Source organism: Cyrtonyx montezumae, unplaced genomic scaffold, assembly GCF_038088225.1.
Source record: "Cyrtonyx montezumae isolate F1298 unplaced genomic scaffold, pur_monq_1.0 scaffold_2, whole genome shotgun sequence".
Taxonomy (NCBI): domain Eukaryota; kingdom Metazoa; phylum Chordata; class Aves; order Galliformes; family Odontophoridae; genus Cyrtonyx; species Cyrtonyx montezumae.
The window spans coordinates 46,384,458-46,399,736 of NW_027071936.1; the positions used below are offsets into that span (position 1 = coordinate 46,384,458).

The 15,279-nt window shown below is 33.5% G+C and overlaps 1 protein-coding gene across 5 annotated transcripts in view; it reads left to right on the plus strand.

Annotated features, from left to right (window-relative positions):
- The window catches only part of ATP8A1 (ATPase phospholipid transporting 8A1), an 89,866-nt gene that overhangs the window by 49,614 nt on the left and 24,973 nt on the right, over window positions 1-15,279 (plus strand). For all 5 annotated transcript variants that reach the window (XM_065737089.1, XM_065737093.1, XM_065737090.1 and 2 more), the window contains 6 exons: window positions 1,623-1,762; window positions 3,014-3,152; window positions 4,323-4,387; window positions 8,621-8,793; window positions 12,814-12,997; window positions 13,103-13,213. In XM_065737089.1, the coding sequence (XP_065593161.1) occupies window positions 1,623-1,762; window positions 3,014-3,152; window positions 4,323-4,387; window positions 8,621-8,793; window positions 12,814-12,997; window positions 13,103-13,213 (812 nt within the window). The remainder of the gene's footprint in view (window positions 1-1,622; window positions 1,763-3,013; window positions 3,153-4,322; window positions 4,388-8,620; window positions 8,794-12,813; window positions 12,998-13,102; window positions 13,214-15,279) is intronic.

The following is a 15,279-nucleotide window of genomic DNA, read 5'->3' on the forward strand; positions in this document are numbered from 1 at the left end:
CTGGAATCGATTAATGAAATTGGTATTTATTTTTGCATCAGAACTAAATTGAAGCCAATGGTCTTGCAAAGTTTCTCATGTGTAGCCTTTCATGTGGCAGTACAGTATGTCCTTGGCATTTGCTGCATGCTCTTGGTGTGTTCAAAAATGAAGTGGTTAGCATGGCTGGCATTTATAACTAAGCTTGAGTGTTAATGCCTGCTTGGATAAATAGAGAAAGTGTATGATTTTTCTGTGTTGTTGTTCCAGTCTGTTACGAAGCAGACTTAATGATACTCTGTTTGCTACTTTCTACTTGGAAGATACTTTTAAATTAAAATGGAAAGGGACCTTCTGATTTAAAAATGGAAAAATAATTACATTCTGATTAAAAAAAATAAAAGCCTTGAAGACAAATTTGCTCGTATTTGTTAATTTTTTTTCTTTATTTCATCATATGCATAAAGTATTTTCAAAATTCCTTCAAAATATTATTACTGCTAGTCATAATTTTTTTTCCTTCCCCTTCTTACCTCATATTCATTAGTTAGAATCTTGTGAACATATCCTTTTTAAACAAAAATATTAATGATAATTAATTTGATTTGTTAATTCTTTGGATCTAGGTAGTAAGAAGCTGTGATCTGAATAGTACTCAGATGTCATCATATTAGGAATGCAAATGGTTTGCATTCTGACAAAACTAATTGTTTAAGATACGTGTTTTATGCCATGTCAAGCCTCTTTGATCATTTCAAAATTGCTGCTGGTGCTGATCTGTGCACAATGGAAACTTGTGAACGAATAAAGGTTGCGTTTCTCCATTCCTGATCAAGATGCTCCCCACCTAGAGAACAGTGGGTAAATGCCCAAGGGTACTGCAGTAGTTGTGCCTATAGCGCTCCTAATCTTCCCTGCCTGCAAATTCTGACTTCATAAGACTTAATTTGACTAGATCAATGCTCTTTTCCATATATAAACAGTTAATCCAGTTTTGTGCTCAAGACTGATAAGATTCTCATGATACATTAAAATAAACTGTTAGGACATACCTGTCTATTTGAACTGAAATTCAATGTGTGGTCAGAAAATATATGGTGGTTTGGGGTCTTTGTAATTTTGCGGCCTCAAGTTCTCACTGTAGTGTTTAGTCTAGGTTTCTGCTGAAGGGAAGATTCTATTATTATTCAGTAACTTCTACAAAGATTAAATAAAGTCCTGAAATGTTGCCTGTATACAGAGGTTTTATTTTAAGAATTTGGAACATTGAGAAATTCTGCAAGGTAAGAAAATAAGATTTTATGAGATTCAGCTTTGGCGTCTATATGGTAAATTTTAGCTCAGAACTTTCTAGGGACATCTGGGGAGGTGTGGAAGAGGGGAAATTATAACATAATGATGATATATTTTAACCTTCATTATAAATTTATTGCTTCTCATCATAGCAGCATTTAATTAAGTTTGTAATACTTTTTGCTTTAGATACATGGAACAAATTTCATCAAGACATACACCAATATGCTGAAAATCAGACATAAGTAAATATGAAATAATGAGAAAAAAAGCATTCAGTAGTTACTCATAGCTGTTTCAAGGAAAGAACTAACAAATATTCAATCATTTACTATCTGCGTTCTCTTTAGGCTTAAGAACCTTGTGTTTCGCTGTGGCTGAGATTTCAGAAAGTGATTATCAAGAGTGGTTGGATGTTTATCACCGCGCTTCTACAGCTATACAAAACAGAGCACTCAAACTTGAGGAGAGCTATGAACTGATTGAGAAAGTACGTGCAGTTTTCTTTATATAATATGAAATTACATTAACTGACAAATGCTTTGATACTGATGGATGTGTCATATAGCCCTTGAAACTGAGATGATTGAAATGAAGGAAAGATTAATTTGACAGCAAATAACTTTCTTCTTGAAAGCTCTGATTTTTGAGTTGAGGTACTGTAAAGGTTTTTTAGTTGTTGTTTTTTTTCCCAGGGTTGCTGTTTTGTGGAATAGTGAGTAACAAATAAACATCTACTTAGTTGTATACTGATTGTAGAACTAAAGTTCTAACCAAAGATAAAAGTTAAGGTTAGAGAGTCATCCAGACATAACCCCCTGCTCAAAGCCAGGGCTGGATCAAGTTGCCATGCACTTCAATAAAATTTTGAGGGAGTTTTCCCAACTGCACTAGGCAATTTTCTCGTGCAACACTGTTCTTCTTCCCCTTTTTCTGAATTTAAATTTCTTTTCTGGTAGAATGTGACTACTGTTTCTTGTTCTTACACTGTGCATGTCATAGAGGAGTATGGCTTTTCTGTAAGCCCTATTAAGTTAGCAGGAATCATCTACTTAGCCTTATTTGTGTATCCTTGTACTTGATTTGCTCCATTTTTTTAATTTCTTTTGTACTGAAGTCCCAGAAGGTGAGGTGATACCCAGGTGCAGCCTCACCATAGCAGAGCAGTAATTGCTTCCCTTCAGTTCCTGGCAGTACTGCTACTGGAACAGCCCAGAGCTGTTTGAATTCACTGCCTCAGCAGAATAGGTTCCTGTAACTCTTAAGGGTAACAGAAGGAACTCATGGGATAATGCATTAAGTTTTGATATTTGATTGCAGTTTTTTTCCTACTTTTTGGTGGAAATTTCTTGTTTTGTTTTTAATTTAGTTTGGTTGTCTTTCTGAGTGTATTGTGGAGGGGAGTTGTTTTTTGAATTTGTTGTTTTTTCTTTTTGTGATGGTGTGGTGGTGTGTTTTTTTTTTAATTGAGATTCCATTGTTGAAACTGCATAAAAATTAGAATTCAATCAATCAAAAAGAAAGATGAGAACATACAGTTTCAGTCAGTTGTGGGACCTGAGTTTATCGAAATGAGTAATTGAAACAAATGTGTGGCAGAGTCTTAAAAGTATGCAGTGTTTACAAATTTTAAGAACATTAATTTCATCATAAATATGCCATATTAAAAAGAAGAGGCTAAAAGATTAAAACTGAATTAAGACTGGAAATACTTAATGTGATGAATATTTTATGTTCACAGAATCTTCAGCTGCTTGGAGCAACGGCAATTGAAGATAAACTACAAGACAAAGTGCCTGAGACCATAGAAACACTCATGAAAGCTGACATAAAAATTTGGATACTTACTGGGGACAAACAAGAGACTGCCATAAACATTGGTATTACAATTGCATTCACTTGATGTCTTTGTTGATAGATTTAGAAATTACAGAAGTTCCTGGAGTAAAATTGTTTTCAGAATGAGAAGGTATTTTGTAGAATAATACTACTATATGTCATTCAAGAATTTAAATAATCATTTATTTTTTGGTCTCTGGTAGGAGGAGAGTGGGTAATAGTCATTTTTTTCTCCATTGCAACAATAACAGCAAAAAAACCCTCATATCATCATAGAGAGGAGGAAAAAAAATGAGAAGGTAGATTGTTAACAAAATATAAGTATTTCCTTTCTGTATTTTTCCTTCTTTCAAGGGAAGATTATAGGAGCTATAAGTCAGGCACGTAGTTAGTGAAGTAAAGTGTGATAATCTTTACAGCCAATCAGAGATTTCCTTTTACTGTTCGCTTGTATTTTAAGAGAGGGAGAAAGGGAATCATGAATTAACTAAATTAAGCAGTAATAAATCTGTATTTTTAAATAGTAATACATGAAAACTGAATCTAAACAGCGTTTTTACAGTAGCATACATGCGCCCTAAAAGTAATTTTGATAGATGTACTTGTTTTCTTGCTATTGATGTTTTTAATCTTAAAGAACCCTGAATTTGCCCATGAAATGGTTGGTCTGAGGTTATTTTTATCATTTCTTCAAACCTTGAGGCTTGAGGAAATACATGCCATGCCAATATTTTCATTTTAATTATGAATAGTAGCATATATTGTCCTGGCATAGTTAGCTCATAGCATAAATTCTGCTTAAAGCATCAAATAACAGAAAAGAATGGGATATTTACACATGCAAATTTTATACATAATGTAACTTGCATTCAGATGATTTCCAATGGTAAGGAAGATTTGTTTACTGTTTTCAGCTACCTGAAGGGGATTTACAGAAAACATGTGCTATATTCAGAGTTGCTCAGAAGAAAGACAAGAAACAAAAGTCACAAGTTGTAACAATGAAAATTCTAACTATTTGGGCTTACTACACATACTACACATCTTTCTAATCTTAATAGAATGCAAGGTCCTATTTTTATTTTTATTTTTTTAACCAGTGCTGTCAGCTGGGGAACTTATTTAATTCTGTCGCTTACAGAAAAAATAATACTATGTTGTGTTACAGTGGATTTAGTGGAATTAAGTGTTTAAAAAAATGTTCTTAACAGGTCACTCCTGTAAACTTCTGAGAAAGAACATGGGACTGATTGTTATAAATGAAGGCTCTCTTGATGTAAGTAAAACATGCAAAGTTTTAAGTTTATAAAACGTGGTTACTTTTTTCTGCATAAAATATCCAGATATCATGTTTGTAGTGGCTTGAAAACTTGGAATTTCCATTTATCCAGACAAATGCAGAAAATTCTACTAAAATCACTGTTGGAGAGAGAGTGTTGTTTTGTTTTTTAGTATTTACTTAAGTAAATACTATTTACTTAAGTTAATATTACTCATTTCAAAGATAGTATGGTCTCTGTTACAAAATACTGCTGAGTAACTGCAAAATTTGACTAAAGTTGCCAAAAATAGATTGTAACTAAGACACAGATGGTCTCCAGAATGATAACCAAACTTATTCCATATAGTGGAATGATTCTGTGCAATTGACAGAAAGCTGGGAGCTTCACTTGCTTCTAGTAACACCAGCAGTACTCGAGCAAAACTAATCCTGAGATGGTTTGTAAAGCTGGTCCCTATAGAATACTTGAGGGGGAAGGAGCATAACTCCTGTTACTGCCCTCTCAGGGAATCTTAAATGAGCTTTTTAGTAGAAGGGTTTCTTCTGTCCAAGAGACTTTAGGAGAAAACCCTGAAACTAAGCTTGCTTTAGGACTTATGGAAATAGGGAAGGGAGAAGTAAACAGGAAGTATGAGAATCCACAAAAGGGAATTGCCTTAACTGAAGGTTTCAGTGGTACAGTGTAAAAGTAGGCTATAGCATGCATTATTATTATTATTTTTAATAAGTACTTATTAAAATGTTTTAAGCCACTTAGAATAACACATTTTCATTGTTTAAACATGAACATCACAGTGACTTCATTTTAAATATGAATGATAAAACTGAAAACAAAGTCAGAATTGAAAACCAAACAGGCAGCAGCTCTTGATTAATGTTTGGAACTAGTCTGTTGATACAGTAAGCAACTTCTTTTATAAATTGCTTGTTAGATTAATGAAGAAAGGCAATTCTGTTCTCAGTTTATGTATTTGAATAGTTTATGAAAGGTTGTGATCATTGTTTTTAGAGAGAAGAGGGAGAAAAAGGTTTTAAATAAACCTTAACTTTACTTTTGAGTTTTTCATTTCTCTACCAGTCTATAACATGAGAGCTTCTCTACTGCATTTAGATTATTTACACAGACTGATGGACTTCAGAACTACTACTGTACTAAATCAATGGATTTTAAATGCAACGGTTTGACAGTTTTATATGTTTCTTCATAAGTGATGAAATAATTAGGTGGTTTTATTTATCTACCAAAAGAAGTACATTAAAAGTGCAGGAAACAACAATCATTGTACATTAACCACTTTTTTTGTTTCTTTTTGTTTGTTTGTTTGTTTTTGTGATGACTAAAAATTCAAATTAATTTTCAGCAATATTTTTTAAAAACATTTGTTTAGATATCTTTCCCTCTTAAAATACATAGTATGAAATGGTATTCAAACTGAATATGAATAGTGAATAACAGTGTTGCAAAGTGATTTTTTTTTTGACTGTGTAGAGATCAGGAGGTCCTTTTTCTACCCACATGAAGTTCAAATTATGTACATGGGAACTCAGATTTCACGACAACTGAAATTGCATATGCAAACTGATCACTTGCAGATCTGTGTACGTTAATAACCTTAGTTGCTTTTTTTCAGGAACAGATAAAGATGGCAGTCAACTTCAGGCCAAGATGCAGTTTATTTTAATAATAGTAAATGAACTTTATTCCACTACCTTATCAAGTGATTACATTTAAAGTTTTCTGCCTCATTTAATGGCCTTTATTTCACTATTTGATTAATACACGTCTTGTCTCCTTGTTGTGGGTTTTTCCTCACTTTATGGTTGGGTTTGAGAGTCAGTCTTCACTTCTAGTGCAACTGCTTGAGTCAAAACTGGCCTTGAACACCCTGTCTGGGGAGCAGAGTAGGCTTTAGGCTTTAGGAGATGCTGAGAGAAGTGGATTGCTGCCATCAGAGAACCTTATGTCAATGCAGCTGAAAGAGTGGATGCAATTTCTCTTCTGCATTAAAAAGGCAATTGACAAGAAGCAATAGTCATTGATTGGAATATTATCTGTTAATTAATATGGTCAAAACTTCAGCTTCTTAGTAGCTCAGATCCACCACTCATACTGCTCCATCTTGCAGTTCCCTCAGTACAGGAGGATTGTGAAATCTTGAAGTAGTGATTCTTCTTCAATCTTGGAGTGCACAGAACTTCCTTTCCCCACAGTGTAGTGGTACCTGTATGTTTAGAGAACTGTGTGATGTTTCTCTTCACCTTGGTTCTACAAAGTGTGGATATAGCCTCATGGTTATGTATGGATTTTTATAGACTCATAGCAGCTAGGATGGTTGGACTTCTCTTAGTTTGCACATTTCTCACAGTACTGAAAAATGAGTAGTGGTATTAGATTCTTCTTGACCTTGCTGTCACAGTGACACCACAATAGCTGTTGCATACCATTGGCTTCTAAAAAGCAGATAACTCAACACTGATTCTTTGTGAACAGATATAGTCCCATGTCCCTAAGACATGTAAAACATTTTAAAAAGCAAATGTCTCCTCAGTGTGGTCATTAATATAACCTTCACATGCAAAACACAGGAATTTAGAGGCAAAAAATTATATTTCTTTAGACTTTTATCCCATCTTAGGAACTAAGTTTACAAAAAATATGCTGTATTAAGAGACTTTTATAAGAACCAATAGCTGCCTTTAATGAAATTAAAAATATCTCCTCTACGTCCGCTCACCCACTTTGGCATCCCTTAGGTGGGGTAGAATTGAAATCAATCTAGGAAACATTTCAAATATCTCCATTTTTTGCAGCATTATTTGTTTTATGGCTCTACTCCCAGGAACATCTGCTTAGTTTCACAAACAAAATGTGTTTTTGCTGGAAAGTTCTTATACAAAAGGAATTTGATTTGATTTTTGCCTCCACATTAACTTAATGGGCTGCTAAATGTCAGCATAGTACTTCTAATTATGGACTGAAAATATAATGTAGCTTTACTCTTTCGATTGTGATCTCAATACTTAAAGCTGAAAGCAGGAATTATTTTGATTACAAGTGAGTTTCACTGGGAAATACTACATGGAAATGGTGTAGAAATAAATGAGGGATGTTTCACTGCTTATGACTGAAGGCACTGGATTTCAGCATACAGCTACACATAAGCTCACAAAGGAATTTTAAATATGGTAATTTTACAGTTGTGGTAAGTAATGTGTGTTCTCCTGGGATTTCTTTTTCTTTATTTTTAATTTGTAGCATGTCTGGAGCTACCTGGCAGCATGTCTGTCTATCTGTGATAAAAAGTTAATGACAATTTAAACAAGAGTTGATACTACATGTATGAGGAGAAACAATAGATGAGGATAATATGAAGTTACAGGCTCTTGTGTTAAGATTCCTCTGAAGTTGAGGAGTCTCTGGAGATGTGGAGAAGAAAAATTGATATTTTCTTGCACACTGCAGTATTTCTTGATGAACAAATGCACTCTGAAAAATAGTTACAGAAGTTATCATCATTTTTAAGAATTTTTAATGTCACCTTCTTTCTCTTTGAGTTTACACAGAGGGAGAGACAAGAAACCTGAAGTGCAGAATGCCCCACAGACTTATCTTCTTTTTTAGCTAAGCCAATTAGCCTTTAAAAGGCCAGTAGAAACTAAGTAGGCAAAAACCAGTCAAGACATGGAGACAGGTGAATTTGGGATTTGTTTCAGAGTATTTGAGATTTATAATTACTTCTTGAAGTTTTCTTTTTAGGTGGTTACACCAAATTCTATATAAATATACCCAACATCACTGGAGTAGCACAATTGTTTGGTTGTTAAGTCTGTTTTAATGTATTTATATATTGCTGTTTTCATAGGATGTGACTTCATCAAATTCAAATCTTCATTAGCAAAAACTTTTTCATCTTCCTTTCTCTTCCAAATCCCTTCTTTCTTCTGAGCTGTGAAAGACAGTATGTTGTAGCTCTATGAAGGAAATGCAAGTAATCACTTTTTTTCTTCATGACACTCCATAGTATAGCTGTGTTTGTAACTAGTTTGACATCACTAAAGCAAGCTAATTACATAAAACTGCTTCCTAAATACAAATGAGCATACTGTTTACTTGTTAACTTAATCAAAAGGAAATTTCCCAAATGTATGACAGTTTCCGATCACTGAAAGAATATTTAGACTAAAAAAATATAAGTAATTAAAAATAACACTTTCTTTGTGAAATAGGGAACGAGGGAGACGCTTAGCCATCATTGCAGTACTCTTGGTGATGCTTTAAGGAAGGAAAATGATTTTGCTCTCATTATTGATGGTAAATCTCTGAAATATGCTTTGACGTTTGGAGTGAGGCAATATTTCCTGGATTTGGCTTTGTCATGTAAAGCTGTTATTTGTTGCAGGTAAGGTTTACATTATTCTTTCTCTACAATATTTTTATTGACATGTAAAAATTAAAAAACCATTTCCATGTCAGATAAATTATATATACATCTACACACATACCTACCACCAATAAAATCTAAATAAAGAAAAGTGATAGGTAATATACTGAAATGCAGTCATTCAAGCAATGTATTTCTGTAGCAAAGCCTGGTACAGCAGCATACCTGCCAAACAAAGTAATTGAGATTGCTTATACCCAAGAAAATTGTTTTATCCATCAAGAATAGTCTCAGCACGATTAAAAGAGTGATCTTAACTTTAAATTGATACTCTAGTTAACTACAGGTTTCAATACATCTGGCTTCTTTTATAGAACTTTCTCTGTGGGCAAGATTTAATATCTCTGCCTTTCCTGTAAGCCATCAGTGATGCTGCATAAGTGCACAGAAATGTTAAAACCACTGTACTAACTAATCTTTATTTCCTGAAGTTGACAGAAGCACCTGTGTTATTGTTATTATTATTCCTGATTGTTTTGGTATTCTCTTAGACAACCAAAGCATTTAATTCTTTCATGTAAACATTATTAAAGCTTTAGGCTTACTTTAACAGGGAAACCTATTTGAGATGAAAGAAAATGATCTGCATGCATTTTTTCAAATGTATACGAGAGCAGTTTGGCTTGCCTTTTAATGTTATTGTATTTACTTTAAGAAAGGGTTTTATAATTGATAGCTTCTGTGTTTTGGGACTTTATTGCATTTTTACAGCTTTAAGCACAAAAACTTCAAATATCTCCTGGGTAGTACATCATCTCTTCTACATTTGAGTGATTGAACTGAAAAGGAAGTCAGGTCATTAGTAGCTAGATAAATAAGAATTACTCCTGTCAACTTGTAAAGGGCTTGGTTTAGCCCAGGTGATTTATTTGTGAAAAAGCAGAAGCAAGGACTTTTCATTACAAGATCATTGGTGATGCAGATATAGGGTATCTATTAGAAATGCAATAAAAAATCTCAGAGCTGTGGAAATAGCTGTTATTTTTATCAGTGTCCAAGATAACTATTACAAGTACAGCCAGTTAATGTTTTCAAAATATTTTTTGCCATTTTGACCTTTGTATAGTAGTACGGAAAAAGCTGTTGGGTGTAGTCATCATGAATTCAGAAACACAAGTATTCAGGGTCTTCTAGAGTCCCAGTATCCTGCTGGTTTGCAGTATAGGGGTTTTGTAAACATGAGATCTCACAGTTAATATAGTTCTGACATTTTTAGAGGTCTCCACGTATTTGTTACATCCTATTCCATTTTATTTTATGTTGGATAGTATGCCTGACCATAATTGCTTTAGAAAAGGCACGGCAGTATTCTTTCCTGTTTTGCTCATTATAACTGCTGTTCGAAGAGACGTTACTGCTGTTTCTGTTGACCTGTTGAACCACTGCAAGGTATTCTGTACGTAGAGCTGTCATATATTGCCTACTTTTCTGTGACAAAACAACAAAAAGGACAGAATGGAGGTTTCCATTCTAGCAGCATATTTTCTACTATTTCTATATTTCCATAATATTCTCAGGTCATCTAGTTTCAATGCATATCCAGGTATATGCTCTGACATACTTTGTGGTTGTTTAAAATTGGCTGCAGGTTTAAAACTAGAACAGTGGAAGCTGCAAGCAAATATTTTTAGTGTGTACATTTTTGATATCACATACTTCTCTAAAGTAGAAATTCTGTCAAAAATTTTTTTTCCTATTAATGCTCCATCTTCAGTATATAAAATTGCCTCTCCTTGTTTCTGATCTTGAGGACAAAAAGCTTTGAAGTTATCATTTTAATTAATATAAATCATTTAAATATATTGTAGTGACAAAATTAAAATTTAGACCTCTTTTCATCCATATTAAAGCACTAAAAATTTTAAATGCTTCTTTATTTTAAACTACAAGTTACTTTGTTTTCATTGAACTTTACATACCATATTCACTTGTTCGGAATCATTTTTTACCAGTGAATTCTTAATAAGAGTAGCTATAACACAAGAAGCTGAAAAATACTCAGATGTTTTACTTCAAGTATCTTCGTATGTTATTAATTCCAAGCAGATGTTTGGCTTAAAGACTTAAATAAACTGAATTCCAGCTTCTGAATAATGTGTGCAATAAGAATGTCAAATTGATTATTTCATAGTAAAAATGTGCAGCTCAGAGTAAACAAATAAAAGAGAAGGTGTTTTTTTGCTTTTTTTTTAATTGTTTTCTTGAATTTAGATGTATTCAGTGAATGTGTTGCTTTTACTTGGCAGTGAAAGTAGATGCTTTCTTCCAGCTGCCTCGGTAATGTTTTCTGAAAGGGTAGTAAGTAACTGTTCCTGGAAAGTTAGAAAGATTAAAAAAAAAAAATCAGGACAGGAATCTCCTGTAGAAGCTGACTAATGCTAATCTTGATATCCTACTCATTGACAGTGTTCAAATTTAAAAAATAAAATCTTAGAAATACTTCTTAATATACTTGGACCATGGGGATTTTTCTGGTGGGCTTGTGCCCATAAGCTTTCATCCCAAGTTCACTTCAAAGTTGTACTCATTCCAGTGGCCTTTCTCAAAAAATCTCATAGCATGTGTTGGCCATACTGCTACCTTCAGACTTGAGACTATTTAAAAAGAAGGCTGTTGAATATGGAGAGTTAAATCTCTATCTTAAAAGATGTAAGAGATTTTTTCTGCTTTGGATTTTGTTCAGAAGAGGCAGGGAGAAGAAATGTAAGGAAATGTACTTTCACTTAGGGAAAAGAACTTCTCCTCTCAAACTGAATTAGTGAAGTGCAGTGTCAAGGCAAGGCAGATCCATCAGCCTGACTGTTACTGTAAATCATTGCACAAACAGGAACATCATACTATGCCATGTTCTGAAAAATAATTTGGCTAAATTATACACCTAGCTATTAAGAACCTCATTAATAATGTGTGTAATTTTCTCAAGTATCCTGAAGCTTCATCCTCCACCATCTGTAGTGTGACAGAGCACTGGCACAGGCTGTCCAGAAAGGTTGCAGAGTCTCCTCTGGAGATGAAAGACCTGCCTGGATGCCTACCTGTGCAACTTGGTCTAGGGAGTCTGCTTTGGCAGGGGCTCTGGACTCAATGATCTCTAGAAGTCCCTTTCAACCCCTACAGTTCTGTGAGTCTGTGAGGCTTTTGGTGCCTTTGGGACTTTGAAGTTACAGAATCTTTGGTGAGAATCTATAGAACTGCACAGATACTATAGAATTGTACTGATTTTTTTGTCAAATCATGTTTGTTCCTCCTACTGAGCTTACAAGTGAGTTAGTTCAGTTGAGAATTGTACTTATAAACTACAAAGGCCATGCTGCTTGGCAGTATCCCAGTGAGTAGCAATATGCAGAGCATGGATTGTTATTCTGAAGTAACTACCCTTTTGTGCTTTCCCTTTCTGAATTTGTTCCCAGAAACTTGAATTCTTACTCTGTTATCCTAGTTTTATTCTTTTTAACCTGGAAGAATTAAGTCAAGGTATGGAAGTCCCTATCTGACACTTAACCCCAAAATTCTGGCCCTTCAAGGGGGATTCTTTCACAGTGTAGTGTGGTACTCCACACTTGTTACTTGTGCCTGTTTGCTTTGACATCTTCATCTTAAATTTAAAAAGTAAATGTTTGAAAAGAGAGCAAAATAAAAAATTATAAAAGCAACAAACAAAAACAACCAGTTGTTCTAAGTTACTGCTGGTAGTGGCAATGTTGGGTTTTCTTCCATTTCCCCATACTAGGGGCCCATTACTGTTTCACTTGTATGTCTCTAGTCCTATTTACATCTTGCTTCAACAAATCCAAGTCTTCTGATACTTTTTCTGGAAATTTGCTTTTAGCATATAGTCTAAAGGCCAACAAGATGCTATTGTTATCTATGATGTTAGCCTGATTTTAGTGCCATTTCAAGGAATAAAGTATGTTTTTCAATGTCATTCATTTGCAAGTTCTGTTTTGTTTCTTTTTTTTCTTTTTTGCTACACCTTAGGGTATCTCCACTTCAAAAATCTGAAGTTGTAGAAATGGTCAAAAAGCAAGTTAAGGTAGTAACTCTAGCAATTGGTGATGGAGCAAATGATGTTAGTATGATACAAACAGCACATGTTGGTGTTGGTATTAGTGGAAATGAAGGTCTACAGGCTGCTAATTCTTCAGACTACTCAATAGCTCAGGTAAGCCATTACACTGTAAAAGACCAGAGTAATGTAGTTTCATATCAAATTAATATCGGTCTATGCACATTTTCATTGTATGTTTGTTTCTCATTTTTTTTGCAGTTCAAGTATTTGAAGAACTTGTTGTTGGTTCATGGTGCTTGGAATTATAACAGAGTAGCAAAATGCATCTTGTATTGTTTCTACAAGAATATAGTCCTTTATATCATTGAGGTAATCTTATAATACATTACATATTACTTTATAAATTTAAAATGCTATTATTTTTTATTATTCTATATGAGAAGCATATGTTAATAAACACTTAACTGTCAGTAAGCACTAGTGCTAAATCTTCATTAAAGTCATTAATATTAGTCATTTTTATTTTATTTTTTATTTTTACTTTAAAAGACCCTCAACAGCAATCTTACTAATAAGTACATATGTTACATATGTTACATTGCCTTAAATTTACCGAGAGATGTATGTGCTTAAGCTCTTTGTTGAGCTGGTGTCATTGGTGTCCAATTTGTAAATCAGAGTCCTTTTTCAGGTCTCTGCTGAACTGTGTTGTGCAGTTTGGGACAATTCTTAGGGCTTTTTTTTGTACATGCTTACTTAAACTGCTGCATGCTTTTTACGTGTTGAGGTGGTAGCTGTGCCTCTTTAGGCTCTCTTTTGAAATAGGATTACTTTCCTAAGGGTAAACGACCTCTTTTTCTCACTTGCGATTTTAAGCAGAATGGGATTTTGTGAAAAATACAGTAGTGTGAGAGGACTGTGTTGTATATAAATATATATATGAAAACATTTGTATTATAAAGGCAGTGTACAGTACTGTATAGCTGTAGTTCTCAAGACTTTCATGAGAACTGCAAGCTTACAATTTTGAGTGTATTTTTAATGAATTTTCATGGCGTATATCTAGTAACAATATTTGTTTGATTCAAGCTTTAAATTAACAGTGAGTCTGAAACACTTTTTCCATATTTCTAGCTTTGATTAAAAATTTATTGTAATGAGTAAATCTTCTGTATTTGTACTGTTGTATGATTAATGTAGATTTAGTTTTCAGTCTTCATGTCTGCATTGCAGCCTTGTAGTTAACAATTATTCTCAGAATCATTTTAATTTTTAATTGTTGTCAATTAGTGTCTTGAACTTACACAGTATGTATTTAATTTTGCCCAAAAGAAAATGCCTTACTCCTGTTAGACTTGATGTGAACATTAGGATAAAATTTCTGATTTTGTTGTTTATATTAGTAATCTACTGTTGCAATATTTGAAAATATTGAAAACTTTTTATTTTATAAGTAGCAATAAGTATACAGACTCTTTAGAAAAATCCAGCATTTCAAAAAACTAATTATCTAATCAAATGATCTTACTTCCATAACTACTGATCAGTAGTTCTTGCATCATAATTATTTTTTTCAAATTTTCAATTTTTTTCAAATCTTTTTCAACTCTTACTTAAAAGCAGTATTGTGTGTTTAAAGAAAAACTTACAAAGTTGAGCTTTAGAAGATAGTTCTTGTTTTCTTTAATTTTCTTTTGTTGTCACCTTCAAACATGTAAATGTGTAACTTAAATCGGATGCAAATACTCAACTATTTACATTCTTTCTGAGGAAACTTAAATGCAAGGTGCAGAGATCCTAGAGTAAAATAATAGTAATAGAAAGTACTAGAAGTACTTTTGGATTTGTCAGCTCAAAATCTTTCACAGATGTTAATGGCTCATGTCAGTGCTGTGAGTGAATGGGCAGAAATTCATCATTGAATGTCTCTGGAAAGGACAACTGCCAGTCTTGAATCTCTCTTTTCAGTTTTTTTTTTACAGATCAGGCGTGGGAGCAGAGAGCTCAATGAGTATTTGTAAGCTGCTGCTTAATATGCAGAAATGCTACATCAGGAAAACGTCTGTGAGGCTTTTGTGACCACGCCTCTTCTGTCTTGGAATTTAGAAAGTAATGCTATGAAAGACATGTCTGGAAGTTTTTTCTTTGAAATATGATTATTTTTATTAGCTGAAAATAATTAATAACGCTTACCTGTTATTTAATGTGTGTGTTATATTTTAAATGTCTGCTCAGTAAAAACAGGTGCTACAGTGGATTCCATGTAATCTAAAATGCCTTTTTTATAGACAGTTGTGAGGTAAGATGAAATGAGTGCTGCAAGTTTCTTGGTTTAGGAAATACTAAAGGTTTCTAGTAATACTTCATGCACTCTTGGTAGTGTTTATCAACATTAAAAGTATTATGACTCAATATATATTTAAATAAGTACCTCC